Consider the following 22,706-nt stretch of genomic DNA (forward strand, 5'->3'; position numbering starts at 1 on the left):
CCACCTATCTGCTCCTTTATCCATCTTCCATCCGCCTCCCCCTCTCTCCCTATTTATTTCAGAATCCAATTCCCCTCCCCCATTTCTGAAGAAGGGTCCAGACCTGAAACGTCAGCTTTCCTGCTCATCTGATGCCGCTTGGCCTGCTGTGTTCATCCAGCTCAACACCTTGTTATGTCAGATTTTCCAGCATCGGCAGTTCCTACAATCTCCGCTACAAGAAGTGAAATCTTTTATCGAAATTTCTTTATCTGGGATTCATTTGACGACTTTTTTAAAATTTTAGTTTACAGTTTTCTTGTGAAGCAAGTACCAATCAGCTCCTTAGATTTTCATGATTCGTTTGGTGACATTTATCTGGCTATTCTACTAACATTGATAGTTGTCAAACTGTTGCTTTACATGTCAGAGCTAACCAACTATGATGAACTTTGATTTTAATAGCTAGAAAAATTTACTGGAGAAATCTATCTCAGAATGATTACACTAAAGCAGTCTGATCTGTTCTCTTTGATACTGTGCATTAACATGACATTCATCCAGTTGTTATCTTACCTCATTTGGTGGTAATAATGCAAATGGTTTGATAACAGCTGCCAATGGAATCTGAGACTGTTTGGCTATGTCTGCTGTACTAGGGAAGCAGTAAGTTGTGCAGCGTATAAAACGAGGGCTTGCATTTCCTTTAAAATATAAATGAAACAAAAATATGAATATTTGTTACATTTCTCGGCAGAGGTTTAATGTGCTAACAGTTTCTTCACTGCGATAGACTATTCGTAAAACTTAAAAGAAAAATAAAGTTTCCAATTGCTGATATATTTTATAGGAAAGTGTAGGATATTATACAACCCTGTAGATGGTCAGATGACATCCTATTTCAAATTCCATGAAGGGACAAGGGGGTGACCTTTCCTCCAAAGGTTTGTAGAGGAGGAAGATGAGTAATCTTATTATTTCTGTCCATTTCAGTAAATCATGGTGGCGAGTCATTTCAGCTGAGTTGACTGTCATCAAAAACACTACTCTACCTTAACATCTGAGAGAGGTGTGACAACAAACACATAATTGAAGTGACAAGAGTTGACAGCACTTCCTTGTTCTGATTGGCTCATGCAATGGCAGTTAGGAGCATAGTAGAAAGGCGCACACTATGTTGGAGTGGGCATCCCTGGCTGATCACAACTGTAGGGGTCACTTGATTGAGCTTTACCAGGTTAGAGAAAAACAAAACTGTTATGCTACTGGCTGATATTGTCGCTTGTTACTTTAATAATGATATGATGTTAGGGAACAAATAGTGACGATTTAGCACAACACCAAATGGAACTTAATACTGATTTGAATATTTAAATTCTTGGACTTTCTGCACCCAGAATGGAATGCCTACCGTGTGTGTCCATCTCAATTTTATCAGACAGGACACAGTATTTATGCTGCTGGATCACTTTACTCAGATATATATATATATCACAGCCAATGTCACATATTGGCAGCACATCTGTAAAGGTGGTGGTTACAGACATCAGCAGTTCTTATCTCTGGGTGATTACAGACAGTGAGTGCTTATGATACCACATTAGGGCAGTCAGCATTTCTCAAAAAGGAAGTATGTCTTGCTTGCAGACAGCAGGAAAACACATTTGGAAGGATAATAGTTAGCCTGTAACTGGCTGGATTTAAAGCAGCACAGGGATTGGTGTGGGACAAAATAAACAAAATGCCCCAGCAGCCACTGACCAGTGTGATCTCAGATTCAGATACATACAGCATGGAAACAGACCCTTTGGTCCAGCTCATCCATGCCATCCATATACTGTATATAAATCTAGTCCCATTTGCCAGCACTTGGCCCATATCCCTCTAAACCCTTCCTATTTATATACCCACCCAAATGTTCCATACCAAACTCCCCTACTTCTTTTGGCAGCTTGTTCCATACACGCACCACCCTCTGCGTGAAAAAAGTTGCCCCTCGGGTCCCTTTTAAATCTTTCCACTCCCGCCTTAAAGCTATCCTCTCTAGTTTTGGACTCCCCACCCCTGGGAAAAGAAGTTGCCCACGCCCTTCATATTTTATCAATCTCTATAAGGTCACCCCTCAGCCTCTAACCCTCCAGGGAAAATAGCCCCAACCTACTCAGCCTTCCCCTATAGCTCAAACCCTCCAACCCTGGCAACATCTTTGTAAATCTTTTCTGAACCCTTTCTGGTTTCACAACATCTTTCCTATAGCAGGGAGACCAGAATTGAACACAATACTCCGAAAGTGACCAAACCAATGTCCTGTACAGCCGCAACATAACGTCCTAACTGCCATACTCAATACACTGGCCAATAAAGGCAAGTATACCAAATGTCTCGTTGCCAGAAGCCGCAAACCAGCTGCAGGCTAACGGAGTGGAACACCATTGATTGATAGAGACGGTGATAGGAAGCATGTAAGACAATGTGTGCGCAGTCTGTGGCACTTGGCATTTTCATAAATTATGCAATGCGTCAAGTTTACAGCTCTCATGTCCTGCTTTACACTATCCATAAGGAAGTGGATATACACACTTCTGGTTTAAAGGCTCTTAATCTCCTTGATACATTGGAAAATTGTGAGATGTTGCTGATGTCACTTGTGGCATCTGAAAAAGCCCTCAGCGTAAGTAAACAAAGCTCCAAAGAACTGTGGATGCTGGAAATCAGAAACAAAAACAGGAATTACTGGAAAAAAAATTCAGCAGGTTTGGCAACATTTGTGAAGAGAAAGCAGTGTTAACATTTCAGGGCCAGTGACCCTTCTTCAGCACTGATTGTAGCCAGAAAAAGGTTGGTATATATGCTGAAGATGGGGTGAGTGTAGGAATGAAATGCAGCCTAAAGTTAGAAAAACAGTTGGGTAGACAAATGAATGGATGAAGGTCAGTCTGGGAGAATTAATAGCTGCCAATGGGGACCATTAGTGGCTGCCAATAAGTTGGTTATGGTAGTAGCCCAAGTGATGACAAGGCCTGGAACATGGGTGCTCAGACCCTAAAATGATTGAACTCGATATTGAGTCCTGAAGGCAGCAGGGTCCCCAATTGGAAAATGAGATGCTGTTCTTCCAGCTTCCTCTGAGCTTCACTGTAACACTGCAGCAAGCCTGAGACAGAGATGTTAACCAGGGAACACAGCGCTGTGCTGAAGTGGCAGGCAACTGGAAGCTCAGGATCATTTATGTGGATAGAGAACAGGCATTCTACAATGCAAACCCTGTCTGTGCTTCGAATCCCCAGTGTAGAACAGAACCTGTTGTCAGCAGCAAATACAATACATTTGACTGAGTAAAGTGTAGGTAAATCAGTTCTTCACCTAGAAAATGTGTCTGGGGCCTTGGATGTTGAGGAGGAAGGAAGTGAACGGGAAGGTCTTACACCTTCTGCGATTCCAGGCGAAGGTGCTGTGAGGTGGTGGGGAAGTGTTGGGAGTGGAGGAGATGGGAGACCAAAGTGTCATGGAGAAACAGTCCATGTGATAAGTCCATGGATCCACCAATTCCCACAGTTACCTTGACTATACATGTCACATCCTGCATCCTGTAAAGATTCTATTCCATTCTCCCATTTTCTCCGTCTCCAAGACATCTGTCTGGCTATTCAAGCTTCTAGAAGAGGGCCACCAAAATGTACACCTTCTTCTCAACCAAGGATTTCCAATCACTGTGTTTGTCAGGGCCCTCAGCAACGTCCGACCCATCTCTTGCACTGCAGCCCTCGCCCCGTATCTTCCTTCTCACAACAGTGAATGGGTTCCCAGGTCCTCACTTACCACTCCACCAACATCCTCCTCCAAAAGATTACTGGTCTCCATTTCTGTCACCTCCAGTGGGATGCCACCACAAGTCACGTATGCCCCTCCCCTCTCATGTATGCCTCAGTCCTTTTCCAGCATACTTGGATTTAATGGGTTTTCAGCCACATACAGAATGAGATCCAATACTTCTTAGCTAACTGAATGTTTGTATGAAATGCAGTTGCTGTTTAAGAGAGAGTTTTAAACAGCCAAGGGCTCAAATTTACAAAAAATGCTTGAGTTTCTTCAGAATTCAGAAAATAGAAGATTACAACCCAAACTACCTGCACTGCATTATATCATAACACATTCACTTAATGTAAAATAAGGTCAAATATGCTCTTATCAGACTTTACTTGGCTGCAAAATGGCAGGAAATCACTCAAACGTATGGTGATGGGCTAGTTATAATGTATACCAAGAATTAAGAAAGGTAGTACCATAGTACGATAGCTCATGCCCCGTTATGATTTCTTATCATTTACAAAAATTCAAATCACCAATTTAACAATATTAACTAACATGTTACCTTGATCCTGTACCACACAGTTGGTTGTAACAAGGGGAGGAATTTGGCCCTTGGTATTTGATACAAAGAGCTGTCCTGATCTTCGAACTTTATCTTCTTCTATAACCTGGATCTAAAAGAAATGTACATAGTTATGTATTTTTCAAATTAAGGTCTAATGCTTCCATTATGCATAAAACAATTTTAATTTATGTACAGTATTTATAAAATTGCAAGCTAATGTTTTTACTGTTCTTTTAAAGTTAAAACCTGATAGTTTAGTTACAACTAACTTCTCCAAAGATAGCCCTATGTTAAGGGAAAGGCAAATGCATTTTATGCATATAAAAACAAATATGAGCTTATCAATGATGCAAACTATCAATTTAAATGTCCCTCTTCTGATTCCTGATCCGGACATCACTGTTCTTCCACAAAGGTCAAAGAAAGAGACACAGAAATTGCCAGACGAGTTCAGCAGATCTGGCAGCATCTATGGAGAAAAATCAGAGTTAATGTTTTGGATCCAGCGAACCTTTCCCAGAACACATCGTTCATCAAAGAAAGGCAGCTGGGATGCAAAGAGAGGTCGGACAATGGAACAGGTAAAGTAAGAAAAAGCATGGCAAGACAAAGAATTGAGAGCAACTGAATGGGCGAGGGACATACAATGGAAAATGTAAGAAAAAGAGATATGGGAGAGCTAAGGACAAACTGAAGGAGGGAGGAAAAGTAGAGACATATAGTAAAATCGTCCAGCAGAGAAAAAATGGATTAAATAATTCAAAGAGGTGAAAAGAAAGAGAAAGATTAAAACTGCATAATTACAGCAACAAAAGAAGTGAGAACTATGTCAAAGGGGACAGAGTCCAGTAAAATGTCAAACAGATGATAAAGGGCAAAAGGAAGACATAAAGAAAGTGATGTACAAAATGAGATTTGGTATAGAGAATGTGAAAAGAAACAATGCCAAATTGTTGAAACAACTGCACATCAAAAGATTGTGAAATAAATTCAGGGTACAAAGACAAAGAGAAATCAATGAAAAAATATTTGACAAAGACAAACCAGGGTGTCAGAAGGATATGGTGTGAATGAAGTTCCTTTGAGCTTCTACCATACTGCTGCTGTAATGTTGAAGAAACTGTGGTAGAAACCTAATTTACACCCATAAATGGAGGCCTCTGCTATCTATCCTATGAAATTAAAATGATGGAATATGAGAAGCTCTGAGGAAAATCTCCTTCAGGACTTTTAACCTAGGTTTTGAAACCAATTTGGTTACTCAGTCTGCTTTTAATTAGGGCCAGCAGAGGTTACGAATAAGTCAAACACTATTTCATTGCATTGCAGCCTGATTATCTTGGGCTGTTAACAACAAGTTCTTCCATTCCATCCTCTCCCTCTTTCACTGATCAGGCACAGATTGAAAGGGAACCCCAAAGAGATTTGTCAGTAGGGTTTCTGCCAACCTTTTTACAAGCTACCCAAATGCATCCAAAAAAATGCACAAACTAAAAGATCACAAGATCAAGTGCAGAAGTAGATTATTGAGCCCACTGATTCTGTTCTGCCTTTCAATGTTTCAATGTATATGTGCTGAATTCAATAATCTTCAACACCATTTTCCTGCCTTATCCCATAACCCTTGATTTCCTTAATGATTAAAAATCTGTCCACTCAGCCTTGGATGTACACACCCACCCTCAACAGCTTCTGTAGTAAAGAATTTCACAGATTTACCACTCATTGTGACAAAGATTTCTTAGTCATCTGTGTTAAATGGGTGTGTCCTTACTTTGAGTTTAGGCTCTCTATTCCTAGATTCTCTCACGATGGGAAAGACCTTTCTGCATTTAACCTGTTAAGTCACCTATGAATCTTGTACATTTCAATAAAATCTCTTCTCGTTCTCCTAAACTCAATGAGTATAAGTCCAACCTACTCAACCATTCCCCAGATGAAAATCCTCCATACCCAAGATCAACCTAGTGAATTTTCTCTGGACTGGCTATAATCAGTGTATCTTTCATTACAGAATCAGAGCAAAACTGTTCATAGTATTCCAGCTTTGCTGACCAGTGCCTTGTAAAGCTTCAGCAAGACCTCCCTATTTTATACCCTATTCCCTTTGAAATAAAATCCAGCATTCCATTTGCCTTCCCTATTATCTGCTGCTTGGATGCTAGCATTTTGTAATTCATGCACTAGGGCCCCCAAATCCCTCAATGTGGAAGTCTTTGTCTACTTAAATAATATTCAGTTCCGCCATTCATTAGGTTAAAGCACATAATTTCATATTTTCCCACATTATATTCCACTGGCCAAGTTTTGCCCACTCACTCAAACCATCTATCTTCCTCTTTGTAAGCTTGTGCCATCCTCACCACATGTCTTCCCACTTATTTTTCTCATTCACAAAACTTGGCAATAGTATATTCACTTCTGTCATCTAAATCAATAAGTTATTTGGAATATATGTGTGCCCAGCACTAATACCTGTTTACATCGCACAAGTTACAGGTTGCCAACCTGAACATGCCCCCTTATTCCCAACACTGTCTTCCAAGAGTTAGCCAAATCTTCTATTTATGCTAAGATACTATCTTGGGCTCTTGTCTTATTAGGAAGCCTAACATTCAATACCTAACATGGATTTTTGAAAGAGTACTACCAGTACATCAATTATTTCTGCAGCTTTTTCCTTTAAAATTCTATGATACAACCCATCAAAGCCAGTGGAATTAACAGCTGAAAGCCTTTGCTACAACTTTAAAGGCCTAAAAGCCCACTAGCATCCTCGTATATTTTCTCTAGTGACAGTTATTGTGTTTATTTCTTTTCCATGCTTTAGCTCCTTTATTATTTAGTTTTATTGTCATGCCATTAATATCCTCAACCACGAAGACAGGGTGTAAAGTATCTATTCAATTCCTGATATTAGTTGGCTCCCATTCCTATTTGCCCAAATTTGCTCTCTAAAGTGCCTATATCCAACAGTGCCTCTCTCCCTTTGTATATATTTAAAATGAGTTCATACTGTTTGTTTTTATGCCACTTCCTCATTTTCTCTCGAAGTTTAATTTTCTCACTCGTCTTTTTGGTAATCTTTGTTGGCTTTTAAAACTTTCTCATTTCTTTGATTTATCACTAATCTTTGCCACATTGTATGTATTTCTTTAAATCTGCTAGTGTCCTTAACTCTTTCATTAATCATTTGTTGGTTTATCCAACTCAAAGCCCTCTTCCTCACAGGGATACATCCTGACATGAGTCATGAACTTTTTCTTATATGCTTTATCATTGTTTAACCACCTTTTTGGCTAAACTACTTTCCTAGTCCAATCCGGCCAATTGTGCTCTCAGTCTTGTAAGTACCTTCACTTAAGTTTAGCACTGTTGTTTTGGACCCAAGTTTCTCGCTCTTAAACTGAATACTAAATTCTATGATGTTAAGGTCACTCTTCCCGAGGGGATCTTTTATTCTGCAATCATTTATTAAATCTGCCTCTTTACATGTTAGCATATTGAAAACAGCCCAATTCCTGCTTTGATCCAAAACATCCCAAATGCACTTTATGAATTCTTCCGCAAGCAACCTCTGCTGACATGATTTTACCAATCTAAATGAAGGTCAAGTTCAGTCATGGTTAATGCACTGTCTTTCAGAAGATTGCCTCTTTACCTATGATTTATTCTCTGATCTACACTAATGACTGTTAGTGGACCTAGAATATAATCCCAGCAATGTTTTTTTCTCCATGTTATTGCTTACTTCCACCCATACTGATTCTATGCCATCTGATCCAAAGTGATTTCTTAACCATAAAATATAGCCTCTTACAGTTTTGTGGACACTGGGCAACGTGGAGAAAAAAAAAATCACGAACATAGTTGTGGCAGTAATAGGAGATATCTCCCAATCAGCAAATTTCATCAAAATACTTACGTACTTATACTAAACATAAACACCATTTTAGACAAGTATTGGCTCACTTAATATAAACCTATTAAATATTCATACCTGTATTTTGTGAATTAAAAAATGAATTATTTAAAAGTTGACAGAAAAAATGTGCAATTGTAATATTGATCTTTCAAGAGTCATCCTGTATAGGAAAATTCATTAATTTTAAAATGTAATGCTTTTGTATACTTCATTCCAAATATAAAAACAGCTGTGTAAATCAATTAAATTGCAATAAATAGGGCAGATTCTGCAATATTGCATCCCTCAGGGATCCTCACTGGGCAGGTTTTTGGTTATGGGTAGGCAGGTAACAATCTGTGGTGACCTGTCTTGTGGCTGGGAGCACAATCTCAAAGAATTTACCCTCAGTCCCTTTAGCAAATTATAGACAATTCCCAATGTTTCTGAATTGATAGAAGATAAAACTGGCATATATCTTTAACCAACGCACCAACCTTTGGAAACATTTTCACAACTGTAACAAATTAGAAGTTGGATTATTGCAATAACTTTCAACCACATGATGTATGGTATCAAGTAACTGAGCATGCACAGCTCATAATACAGTGTCTGCTATAGTTTATTTATATGTGAACATTAATAATCAAGTGATGATTCCTTATTAGTACCTTTGGCCAACAAAGAAAAGGTTATTAATCTTACCATGTTGCGAAAATCAAGCGGAGCACAAATAGTTAAAAGCGTTCGAGCAGCCTAAATTTTTGAGGTGTTGTTTGACAGAATACAGAAACTCTATTCTGAAATGTTTTACCAGTTAAGCATTCTAAGAGGAATTGGCTATACTTCAGAAAAGAAACTACGACCATTTTACAACACTCTATGCTTGTTTCAAAACTATAAAACAGTTAGACTGAATTTTGCAAAACATGAATGATTTTGTGTCTGCACTAGGAGGCTTCAGCTTTCTGACAGTCACTGGGTGCATCATTGAGTGTTCATTGTTAACTAAAAGTACCTTGAACAATAACTTTTTTGTAACAACCACAGTGAAAAAGTTCAAACCTGCATCTGCCAAATGCTTATAGCTTCAAATACTCACTGCTTTGAGAGTTGATTTTTGAACAGCACAGTTGATAAACACAGTTTTCAAGTGATCCACTACCATCCGCTACAACTGGTAGAACATTCATGTCTGGAATTTCTGCTGAAGTCTCTCCAATGTCTTCATTAAAGTTTCACAGATGATCAAAACAAACTCCAGGAATGAGTCTAAGCAACTGTTTACAGTTTTTTTTTTCTGTGTTTCAGTTGAAGATATGGATGAGAGCAGGAAAACCTCTCAGAAATTCTACCCAAATGTATTCAGTCTCTGCGCTTACTTTTGATGATTATCTGAGATAACAGCATTTTGTGATGAATGGGTGTTCATACATCTAAATCCTTGGCTATCCATTTGTACTGTGTCTTCTGGACTAGTCATAGAGATACACAGCACAAAAACAGACTTTTCGGTCCAACTCGTCCATGCCGACCAGAAATCTTAAATTAATCTCATCCCATTTGCCAGCATTTGGCCCATATCCCTCTGAGCCCTTCCTATTCATATGTCCGTTCAGATGCCTTCTAAAATGTTGTAATTGTACCAGCCTCCACCACGTCCTCTGGCAGCTCAATCCATATGCGCACTACCTCCAGCCTGAGAAAGTTGCCCCTTCGGTCCCTTTTATATCTTTCCCCTGTACCTGAAACTTATGCCCTCTAGTTTTGGACTCCCACACCCCAGACCTTGACCTATCCATGTCCCTCATGATTTTATAAACCTCTATAAGGTCACCCCTCAGCCTTCAACCAAGAAACATTCATAAAAAAAACTCAGCAAAAGAGAAAAAAAGTGAATTTTGTACAGGGAACAGTATTTTGGAATAAGGGAGCTAATCTTGACTCCAAAAAGAATAAAACCAGGTAGAGATATAAAGAAAGCTGCCAATTTTATCAGCTGTTTTACACAATAACACTAAAACAAGCTGCTGAAATACAGACAGAAGAAGCCAAGTCTGCGAGAAATTGAACTGATGCAAATTCACACAAGACAAACATTGCTACTTTAGCACTTGGTAATTTTACATTAGGATAATGTTGATTGGAAAATCTGGGTTCTATGCTGAAAATAAGATAAACAGTATAGAGAAAATAAGAAAATATGAAATGCAGAAGGTGTTGTGCACAGATGATAGAATGGTGTAAATAGTCTTTGGCTTGTCAAAAACATTGCAGGTGTGAACTGCTCACCTAAGTAATCCTGCTGCCACCTAATGGCATTATCCTCATTTCCACAGCAAGTGAAAATCTGCTGTAGTTCATAAACAGAAAAGCATTTCAAGTTTTAAAGTGGTTAATACCATAAGAGCACAGTGATTGGAGAATTGTGGGGGAATCGCCTGTGACCAATATCCTATGATTCTCAAAAGTTTCCCCACATTAAATACTGTCAGTGATAAAGTAGGGAGTACAACACTATTCAGAACCCAAGAAGGAAGCCTCAGACTTCAGATGGCATGAGCCATCCTGCTGAGATTATAAAAACTAGCTGTGCCACATCAACCCCCTATAAATTGCAAAAACATATTAAAAATATTTTGACTTCATCAGATTGTCTCTGATAAGCAAAGGCATAAATAGCACATAGTCCTTAAGTAATTCTGGAAGTGCAGTACGTTTCTATACCATCCATGTCCACAATATAGAAACAGCAAAGTTAATTAAATAATGAACAGATACAACATAATTTTAAAGCATAATATCATGAACAGGGAAACCCCTCATGTGGTGCAAATAGTGGATATGTTAGAGAAGTCCATAATCCATGGCTGCATTTACTGGCAGTAAGAGGAGGAGGCAATGGACTCGTGGTATTATTGCTGGACCATTAATCCAGAGACCCAATAATATTCAGGACACCTAAGTTCAAATCCCTCCATGGTGGGGGGTGGAATTTAAATTCAATAAAATATCTGGAATTATGAATCTGGAATCATGATCATGAACCCATTGTCGATCATAGGGGATAAAAGCTATCTGGTTCACTAATGCCCTTTAGGGCAGGAAACTGTCATCCTTACCTAGTCTGGCCTACATCTGACTCCAGATCCATAGCAATGTGGTTGATTCTGAACTGCCCTCTGGGCAATTAGGGATGGGCAATAAATGCTGCCTGGTCAGTGATGCCCTCATCCCGTGAATTAATTTAGAAAAAGGTATACCAGGGTAAGCAGAATATCCCGATGGAAGGAGCAGCTCAAGGGATGTGGCAGCTATGAGACATCAGGAAGAGTTTCTAAATGTTAATGGTTCCTTCCATAATGGTAGCATTGGCCACTTTTATAGATATTGACAATATCATCCCAGTTAGGATGTCCACTACTGAATTTGAGCCAATTGCTAATTCTCTACTGTTTCTTTTCATCTTCTTCTTAAACCTCTCCTTTCCATCTCTTGTACAGTCACCTCTAACAAATGTGAACACGTCATGGATTTCTTTGTCACCAAGACTGAGACAATTTGACCAACCGTATTTGCTAGATTTTTCACTTCTCTTCGCCCACTAGGCCAACCGTTCTCCAAGACTCTCCTCTGCCCTAACCCTGATTTTGTAACTTTATTTTCCAAGGCATCTCCCCTTACCTCCTTTCTGAATTCTTTTTGTCCATGCAAACTACCATTGGATCTGTCACCCCTATTCACACTGAACTACAGACCATCTAACCTCCCTTCCTGCTTCCCACACTAACTGATATTGTTAATGGCTCTCTATCCTCAGGAAGTATCCCTACTTCCTTCAGATCTATTATAACTATCACTCTTCACAACACAAACAGCAATTCCTCTATCCTGGTAAGTTACCATCCAATCAGGTGGTTAGCACTGCAGCCTCACAGCGCCAGGGGCCCAGGTTCGATTCCAGCTTCGGGCGACTATCCGTGCGGAGTTTGCACATTCTCCCGGTGTCTGCGTGGGTTCCCTCCGGGAGTTCCGGTTTCCTCCCACAGTCCGAAGATGTGCAGGCTAGGTGGATTGGCCATGCTAAATTGCCTGTAGTGTTCAGAGATGTATGGGTTATAGGGGGATGGGTCTGGGTGGGATGCTGCAAGGGTCAGTGTGGACTTGTTGGACCAAAGGGTCTGTTTCCACACAATAGGGATTCTATGATTCTATGATCTCCAATATCCCTTTGCTAACCAAAATCCTTTGAACATCTTGTCACTTCCCAAATCCATGTCATCTGTTCTTGAACACCACGTCTGAATTCCTGACAACATGCAACTGTTGTGGTCACTGTGCAGACGTGACTCTAATCAAAGTCACAAATAACAGCTTATATGAATATGAGAAAAGTAAACTTGCCCCTCTTGCTCTTCACAGTCTGTTAATAACCTTTGGAGAATCAGCTGATCCCACCACCCCTATCCAATGCCACTTTCACATTATCCAACTGGGTGGGTATGTCCTCACCTCATTCCATTCTTATCTATCTAATCGTGGCTAGAGAGTTACAACCAATGGCTTATCTTCACATTCTCACAGCTATATCCTGATGGCTCCAAGAGTGTATCCTGGACCCTCTTCACTTCCTTATCCATCCAGATGCTGTTAGTTTCCAGACGTAGGCGGTAGGCACAGCTGTTCTTCACTGTCGCCTCTCTCATCATGTTCATTGCTGCTGTACTATTAAATTGCTTATCTGACATCCAGTACTCAAGCAGCAGAGATTATTGAAATTAAATATTTTGAAGACTGGCACCATTACCTTTGGACCCACCACAATTTTGCTTCCTTGGCAGTGACTCCATCTCTCTCCCTGTGAAATGTCAAAGGCTGAGCCAGACTGGTCAAAATCTCACTGTCATGTTCAACACCAAGATGGAATTTCCACCACATATCTGCACAATCACTAAGACTATTTATTTGAAAAGCTGTGACATCACCTAAACTTGTTTCTGTCTCAGTTCTTCTGCTGAAACTCACATTGATGCTAGTTACCTCGAGACTTAATCATTTTAATGCTTACCCAGCTGGCCTGCTAACTTCTACCTTAAAACATTAAAGCCATCTAATACTGTACTGCTGGAATTCTAATTTACAGTAAATCTCTTACTAATCACCCTCATTCTCACTTACCTTGGCTCCCAGTTAAAGAAGGTCTCAAACTTACTATTCTTATCCTTGTTCTCAAACTATCAAGAGCCTAATCCATGTCTTTATCTGTGATGCCTTCCAGTACTATAACTGAGTTATCTGTGCCGTTCCAATTCCTGACTCTTGTGGATCCCAATTTAACTCATTCTATCACTGATGGCCATGATTTCAACTGCCAAAGCTCTGGATTTCCCTTCCTAAGCTTCTCTAAGGCAGAAGGTAAAGGTAAAAGTAGAGACAATCTTTAAAACCTACCTCTTAGTTACACTATTTTATCACCTTGCCTTCAAGGTCCTCAACTGGCTCATTTTCTTTATTATGATAATATGCAGTGAGATACCATAAGAGCTAAAGTTGTTACAAGTTAAAATAGTCATATTCCATGATAATTTGTGATACCACTGCTGGGTTGTGCTACAGCAGCTCCCTTATCTATTCAAGCAGCACTTAAGTGTATCACTGATCACTCATAATACAGTAAAACCTACAGCTTCACTGTAATTGTTGTCAGTTTTAGTCCTCAGAAGGTATCATCAGCCTTCGTTGAATTAAGTGAAGAATGCAAATGTAAAGGCTACTTTTTTGACAAAGAGACACATATTGGGAATCAGAAATTTTCTCATATCCACGAATCTGTCTCCTTCCTGGAAGAGCCCACTTGCCTTATTTTCACATTAGAGACAGGCTGGATAAAGACAAGTGGTTATGTGTATATGCATTGTATATGTTGGGTAGAACCAGCCAATACTCTCCGGAGTTTATAAGGTTAAGAGGTGAAACATTGAAACATAAGACTCTGCTGGGGTTTCACAGTACATATGCTGAGAGATTGTTTCCCCTGGTAGAAATCCTAATACTAGATGCAAAGCCTCAGAATAAGGAGGCTATCATTTAAGATTGGTGGCAGAGTGGTTTAGTGGTTAGCAGTGCTGCCTCACAGCACCAGGGACCTGGGTTCAATCCCAGCCTCGGGTGGCAGTCTGTCTAGAGTTTGCATGTTCTCCTTGCACTTGCATAGGTTTCCTCCAGGTGCTCCAGTTACCTCCCACAGTCCCAAGATGTATAGTTTGGGTGGACTGGCTATGCTAAATTGCCCCTAGAATCAAAAGTAGCAGGTGGATCAGAGTGGAATGCTCTTCGGAGGATCAGTATTGACTCAATGGGCTGAATAGCCTGCTTCCACACTGTACAGATTTTGTGATCTTCTAAGTCTGAGATTTTTGGGAATTTGGTCTTTCAAATAGTTGCAAATCTTAGCAACTCTCTATCCAAAGGCTGTAGATGTTCATACGAGGTTAAGATGGATAAACTTTTGAATTCCAAGGAAATCAAGGAATTTGGGATTGGACGGAAAAGTAAGTAGAATTAAGGATAAGATGAACCATGAAATTATTGAATGGCAAAACAGGCTGAAGGCACCATATGGTCCACTCCTGCTCCTATTTCTTGTTATTGCGTTAAGTTAATTCTGGAAAACAAAAGATCCATGGAAACATCTAGGCCATCATATATTCATAATGCAAAGCAATGAACCCAGCACCAGTTACAACCCAAAAATTAACAAAACGAAAACCCTTCCTTTGGTCAAGTGTTCACACACAGCTGAATAGGAATGGTCAGTTTGAATTTTTGGAAAGGCCAGCAATTTTTTAAAAATCTTGATTCTATGATTCTATGTTAAGAGAAATTCAGGCACTATTTTCACGGAAGAATTCTGATCTCTTATTGCACCTCAGGCTGCAGTTCAGGGAAGTTATGAATGGGAATTTCTCAGAGGCAGTCTATCATAATTTCAGTGCAAGATTCACAATCAGGTTGGAGTGACAAGAACCTGAGCATAAGAATTACACCGTCTCTTGCTAGTGGATTTCCATGTTGGTAATGGCCCATAGAATTACCCAGATAGCCTTCTGCCACCTTCCGACCCACTTTTGCTGTGTTCACGATTTAACGGGAGAGTTCAGCTAATGCCAGCAAAGGGCCACTTCTGCCACCTAGTCTCAGTTTTGAGGTTGGTAGGAGGTTTGACAGCATGGGGAAAAGCCTGGCACATCCCCCATCTGTCCCCCCGCAAGTTGTCCCTCATCCCATTAAGGCCTCTGGCCTCTTCACCACCACTGCCTGTAGTTTTCCTCCTTAGTGTGAGACTTCACTAAAGGCACACATGATCCTCGACACTGGAACCTAGACTCTGGAGGCAACCTAAAAACCAAAAGAATTGCAGATGCTGTAAATCAGGAACAAAAACAAAGTTGCTGGAAAAGTTCAGCAGGTCTGGCAGTATCTGTGGAGGAGAAAACAGAATTCGCGTTTCAGGTCCAGTGACCGTTCCTCAGAACGCATTCCATACATGAGATATGGGCCAAATGCTGGCAAATGGGACTAGATTTATCTGGGATGTCTGGTTGGCACGGATGAGTTGGACCGAAAGATCTGTTTCCATGCTGTACTTCTCTATGATTCTGAGGAAGGGTCACCAGACCCAAAATGTTAACTCCGATTTCTCCTCCACAGATACTGCCAGACCCGCTGAGCTTCTCCAGCAACTTTGTTTTTGTTCTGGAGGCAATTTGTAGTCTTAGCCCATATATCCATGAGCTCTACTGAGATGAAAACATTTTCAACCAATCTGAATAGTGGCAAGTCTCTGACATTGGCTGTAGGCATGTACAGAAGGCCTAACTAGTTTGAAGAAGCCCGATATTATCTGACCTTGCAAGCTAAGCAGATTCAAACCTGGTTAGCATTTGGATGGGAGACCACCAGTTGCAGCAGCTTGCCCTTACTGGTCAGTGCAATGAGTATTGGAGTTGGGAGGTCATTTTGCAGCTGTACAGGACATTAGATCAACCAATTTTGGAATACTGTGTGTCATTATGGTCTCCTTGCTATAGCAGGGACGTTGTGAAACTTGAAAGGGTTCAGAAAAGATTTCCAAGAATGTTGCCAGGGTTGAAGAGTTTGAGCTACAGGGAGAGGCTGAATAGGCTATTTTCTATGGATGCTGAGGGGTGACCTTATAAAAGTTTATAAAATCATGAGGGGAATGCATAGGGTAAATAAGTAAGGTCTTTTCCCAAGGGTGGGGGAGTCCAAAACTACAGGGCGTAGGTTTAAGGTGAGAGGGGAAAGTTTAAAAGGGACACAGAGGGTGGTGCATGAATGGAATGAGCTGCCAGATGAAATGGTGGAGGCTGGTACAATTACAATATTTGAAAGGCATCTGGATGGGCCTATGAATAGGAAGGGTTGAGAGAGAAATGGGCCAAATACTGGCAAATGGGACTAGATTTATCTAGGATCTCTGGTCGGCATGGAACGAAAGATCTGTTTCCATGCTGTACTTCTCTATGATTCTAAGTGAGCAATACAAATCCATCTTTAGACAATTAAGATGGAGAACTGAACGGCTGCTTGCAAGTATGTATCCCCCATTAACTGTACTAGTAACAGGACACCCCAGGCGTATAAATAAAGTGTAACATGCCTTGGGAAAGCAAACAGTCAGTGTTGAGTCAGTATAAGAGAGGCTGATTGTTAAATATGCTATACTGGATGGAACAGAAAATGAAGTACAGTGTAAGAAGCAGCAACATTGTGGAATGTCAGTCTGCCTGGCCAACGGAAAGAAAAATACCAGAAAGCAAAAGATAATTCAATAGACTCCTAATGGCTGCAGGCCAGTTTATTTAACCTTGGAACTGTGAAAAAAATTTTCAAGTTGCAATGCTATAGTTGGTTGACACTGTTTGCTGACTGACATCTTTGGAAATATCTTTAAAGTACTGTACAGTTTTCTAGCTTCAAAAGGGTTTCAAATGGAGCATTATCCAGGTGTTCTTGCTGCTGCACTATTGCCAAATCAACTTTTGCAATGATTCTCACAGTTATATGCAATTGCTTTAAAAACCCATATTCATTTTGTTAAAAACAAATATCTGATTGTGATTAGAAGCAAAAATAAGCCAGAAGCAAATTATTGTTTTACGCTGGTTGGCCAGACAATGATTTGTGGATGAAGTAGCTGAAAAACTAGAATTGATCATACTATTTTGGTGCTAACACAAAAGCATAGCAGCAGGAAGTGGCCATTCAGCCCTTCGAGCCTGCTCCACCATTCTTCCCGATCATGGCTGATTGTCCAACTTAATATCTTAATTCTGCTTCCTCTCCATAAACTGGGAACACCACAATGGCATCTGCCACCTGTCGATCACTTATGGGGAAAATTCTGATGCACACCATTTTGTCAAGATTTTAAAATGTGCCAGAATTATGCATCCAGCAGAGCATGATGCCAATCTGCATGCAATGTTGATTTAATTCTTATGATGTAATTGTGTACCTTAACACTACAAAAAATGCTTTGTTAGCCTCACACCGCTCAACAAATTCTCTACAGCAGGAAGGATCCCCTTTAGATGAACACTGTTTAATTGGGTCACCTATTACTTACAGCTGAGTGCTGTTAGTTTATACCAGTTGTTGCTTCTATTCTACAAATATTTGTATTTTCATTTTTGTTTCGAGTTGCAAAAATTGACAGGGCGTGGTGTGCGGCAGACATTAGATGACATTTGCTGACATCAACGCTTCTGCACAAATCAATGACTCGTGCAGATCAGCATTTCCCTTGGAAAGGTGTATTTCTTAGAGAAAAGTAGAGGGCACACAGAGCAAGGACAGGCTACTAGATGAGAAAAGAGCAGGAGATGAAGATTCCAGCAGAAGTCATATCTACCCGAGATACTCAGGGAGCAATTCTCACAGCTGAACCTCAGGGAAGAATGTGTAAGTTGTCAGCACTTCAGTAAGGGTGTCTGCAATGAAATCTGCCAACTATGGTAGCAACATTGCATTGTCAATGGCTGTGAAGATGCCAGCGGCAAAAACTTTCAATCATCTAGTTTTCCAACTTGGAACTGGAGACGTTTGCAGCATCTTGTAGCTTTCCATCTAAAGTTCCATGAGGAAGGTCGCTAGATGACCACAAAAGCTCAATGTATTTCATTCACACTTGCCAAAGTGAACTCTCAGCTTTGCCAGAATCTACCATTGTAGATTTCCCCAATGTGCAGGGTACCATTAGTTGTGCGCATTATCTTTATTGGTCCTGCATACAGTGTTTTATTCCATATCCAAAAGGGATTCCACTCTCTCAACATCGGTTTGTCACCAATATAGCAAGCTCTGCATGTCAAAAATGAAAATACAAATATTTGTAGAATAGAAGCAACAACTGGTATAAACTAACAGCACTCAGCTGTAAGTAATAGGTGATCCTCTTAAACAGCGTGGAGCAGAAAGAATACACCAGGTCAGGCAGCATCAGAGGACTCGGAGAGTTGACATTTCAGGCCTAGGCCCTTCATCAGACCAATGACTGATATCTTTCATTAGTCATAATGTCTTCATTGCCTTCTACTCTGCATGTTGATCACTACTAGAAATAATTATAATTTCCTTCCTAACTTCCTAAAAAATAAAACCATACACTGCTAATCCATCTTTGTGGATTGTCTTCTCAACAAACTTTAATCACACTCTTAGCCAAAGATTTCAGTTGGACTTGAATTTCATTGGTTCATGAGTTCAACTGTGGTCCTTCTGAATGATGGAGCAGGCTCGAAGGACTGAGTGACAACCTTCTGCTGCTAATTTCTATGCTTGCTCATTCCTATGCTGTGATGAAAAGTATTTCTCTCATGCCTAACTCATTGCTTGAGACTTGTAAATTTATCCCGAGTCCTCAGAGGATGACTCTGGGATTCAAAGGCCGAAAAAATAACAAAATATATAAACAAGGTGGGAATAAACAAAGAATAGCAGATGCTGGATATCTGAAATAAAAACACATTGCTGGAGAATTTCAGCAGGTCTGACAGCATTTGTAAATAGTAAGGCGGAGTTAATGTTTTTGAGTCCAGTGGCCCTTTGTCAGAACTGAAAGCAGCAGGGTATTTATGATGATGATGGGGGAGTGGGAAGGAATGAAATGAATAAATAGAAACAGTGCCCAGACAGAGAAGAAGAAAGAAGCAAGGAAAGGGTTTGCTGACAGGAAGCTGGGGAAAAAGTAATTGCAGAAGGGATGCTAATGGGAACTGTGAATAGTGGAAAATGAGTTGGCTGTGCTGGAAGCAACCATTAAGAGCTGGACCTTGGGGGTGGATACTGAACATGGAGGAAGATGCTCATGCTCTGAAATTGTTAAACTCAATGTTGGATAGTGAGGGCTATACCGTACCTAGGTGGAAGTGTCTGGGTTAGCATGGAGGACGGGGAGGAAATAGGAAGAAGCGTCAAGCCTGACAGCCCATGGGGAGGGGTCAGGTGATGAGGGTGGGAGATGTCAGGTACCAGAGGCTTGATCCAATGGTGAGGTTCTGTTATGGTGTATTTCAGAAATATTAGAAATATGAGAGAGTTTTAAATCCTTGTTATTCACTAATTCCTTCTATCACTCTTATTTGATAGTGCCATCTTAGACATCTTGCCACAGATTTAAAGTTGCACAGCATTCTAAGTGGATCAAAAGATACTGGACAGCTGGAAGCTAGTAACTTCAGTTATAAAAATTATATTTCCAATGTAAATTATGTAGACATGTACTTGAATATTTTTCCCTTGTCTTATACATACTGTATTTTAATGCCTTTCTCTTGTGGGTACTGGCCCATTCAGTCAGTACGCCTGTAAAACATGGACTTAAGAATATAAATTTTTAAAAAACTCAACTTTATCTAGTCAAAAAGGTAAAGTCTACAACAAACTGGGTAATTTAAGTCGGATTGAATCACATCTGGTCTTTGGAAAGGTAGCTATCAAAAGAATTGAATACAATGCATAGGAAGTCACTGAACTGCTAATTCTTTGGAAGATTCACGACTTTTGAGATGGGGACTACAGGTACAAGCTTTGGCTGAAAAAACTAGATTTGATGGGATAAGGCGCACATTTCAACCAGACATCATAAACACTTCGCAATGCCTCTACAGACCTCCTGACACCAGTTACGGAAATAAAATTAAATTGAACTATAGGAAATTCCTGAAATATTACCCACACTGAATAAGGATCAAGAGGTGTCTGAAGCTAAATAAAATTAAACACACAGCACAGAATCTTCCCCAATTTGGGCAGTTCCAATTTGTATCTGTTACTGCAAATTCTTAGGTTGTGTGTGAGATGGTTTGTTGAAATACTAACAGCTGATCAGAAACAAGAACAGAAATTGCTGGGAAAACTCAACAGTTCTGACAGCATCTGTGGGGAGAAAGCAGAGTGAATGTTTCGCACCTTTCTTCAAACCTAATTGTACCTCAGTAAAGACTGGTATATTTTTCTGATGATGGGACGGGGAAGCACCATCGACACCAGACACACATTCCCATCCCCTGCCCTCCCTTGTCAGCCTTTTACAGGTACTGTTCCCTACAGGACACTTTGGTTCACTGCTCCTCCATTCCCAACACCTCCCCACACCTCCAAGGCATCTTCACAGAAAGTGTAACACCTGCCTGTTTACTTCCTCCCACCTCACCATCTAAGGCCCCAAACACACCTTTCAGGCCCGTTACTCAATATAATCTACGGTACTTGATGCTTACAATGTGATCTCCTTTACATTGATGAGACGGAATGCAGTCAGGGAGATAGCTTTGTGGAACAAGTACATTCTGTCCGCAGAAATGATCATGAGCCTTCTGTGTTCTGCCACTTCAACACACTACTGTTGTCACTGATGAACACCTCTATCTCAGGTTTGCTGTAGTGACCCAACGAAGCTCAAGCACAAGTTGGAACAGCAGTATCTCACCTTTGGCTTGGGGACCTTGCAGCCTGCAGGACTCAATATTGAGTTCAGTAAGTTTAGAATGTGACCACCTTCTCCCATGTCCTTACCCCAACCCCTACATGCCAGGCCTTGTCACATCAGTTGTTATCAGAACCAACCCACTGTCAACTATTAACGGTCCCCATTTGCATTTTTCCATTTTTCCAGGCTGACTTTTACCCATTTCTTTGTCTGTCCCATAGTTTTTCTCTCTTCATAGCCCCATATCATTAACTCCTCAACTCTTGCCCATCCCATCTTCAGCAAATATGCCAACAGTTTCCTAGCTACAAGCAATTCTAAAGAAGGCTCACCCAAAACTTTAACTCTGCTTTCTCTCCACAGATGCTGCCAGACTTGAAATTTTCTCGCAATTACTGCTTTTATTTCTGATTACCAGCATTCTATAGTTCTTTGTTTACTTTTTATTGATAGATCAACATCTGTTGTGCAAACTAGAAGTCAAAAAAAATGAGAGGAAACAAAGTTTGGAATTAAAATAGTCATTATGTGCCATATTACCAAAAGAGATGAATAATTTGAAAAAAAAGCCTACCCAAATACTTTCTTCTATAATCAAAGAAGCATTTTCCCGACATTACTGATGCAGTTAGAATGTATCTTTAAGTCCAGGTAGAATAAATGGCTAGTCAGTAGTGACACAAGGAATTATGATGAAATTATACAAGTTCATAAATGCAGTCCAAACAAAACAAAGATAACTAGGTATAGAGCCGGATGAACACAGCAGGCCCACCAGTATCAGAGGAGCAGGAAGGCTGATGTTTCGGGCCTGGACCCTTCTTCAGAAACGTCAGCCTTCCTGCTCCACTGATGCTGCTTGGCCTGCTGTGCTCATCCAGCTCTACACCTTGCTATCTCAGATTCTCCAGCATCCGCAGTTCCTACTATCTCGCAAACAAAACAAAGTTGAGACAATAATTCGTTGCGTGAGCCGTTTACTATACTTACTGGACTAGGGATAGAGTCAGGATCAAGTTTCTTCTGTTGAGGTCCAGCAAGCTGTGCACCAGTCGCTGGAGCCCCTGGATAGGCACCAGGATAATTTGGTTGAATGCCTCTTTGCTGCACACCATACATACCTCCTGGAAAGAAGAATCACAAACACTGGACACAACAACTCATTGCTCTAGATTACACACAATTGATTACATAAAAACCTATGAATTGTTTCTATTTGATACTTCAGAAAAACAGCAACATTTATTTTACATAGATAAGCTTAAAAGATAGTCAATTTTAATACAAAAATATTAATCTCAAATGATTCTCTGTTCCACAATAACGCGACAGAAATGTATAAAATTCTTTCCATTTTGTCTGCAATTTACTTGTTAAGCAAAGTACATCCAATTAAGAGTGGCAATAATATTGTTGGCATTGGGACAGAATGC

At 40.2% G+C, this 22,706-nt stretch overlaps 1 protein-coding gene across 1 annotated transcript in view; it reads right to left on the reverse strand.

Moving 5' to 3' along the window:
* LOC125456254 (protein transport protein Sec24D) overlaps nucleotides 1-22,706 on the reverse strand; it is a 196,665-nt gene that overhangs the window by 139,244 nt on the left and 34,715 nt on the right. Inside the window, exons 6-8 of the mRNA XM_048539223.2 lie at nucleotides 22,264-22,397; nucleotides 4,352-4,463; nucleotides 556-683 (exon numbers count right to left, since the gene is read on the reverse strand). Coding sequence (XP_048395180.1) covers nucleotides 556-683; nucleotides 4,352-4,463; nucleotides 22,264-22,397 — 374 coding nt within the window. The remainder of the gene's footprint in view (nucleotides 1-555; nucleotides 684-4,351; nucleotides 4,464-22,263; nucleotides 22,398-22,706) is intronic.

Source organism: Stegostoma tigrinum, chromosome 1 (genome assembly GCF_030684315.1).
Source record: "Stegostoma tigrinum isolate sSteTig4 chromosome 1, sSteTig4.hap1, whole genome shotgun sequence".
In the NCBI taxonomy this organism is placed as follows: Eukaryota; Metazoa; Chordata; class Chondrichthyes; order Orectolobiformes; family Stegostomatidae; genus Stegostoma; species Stegostoma tigrinum.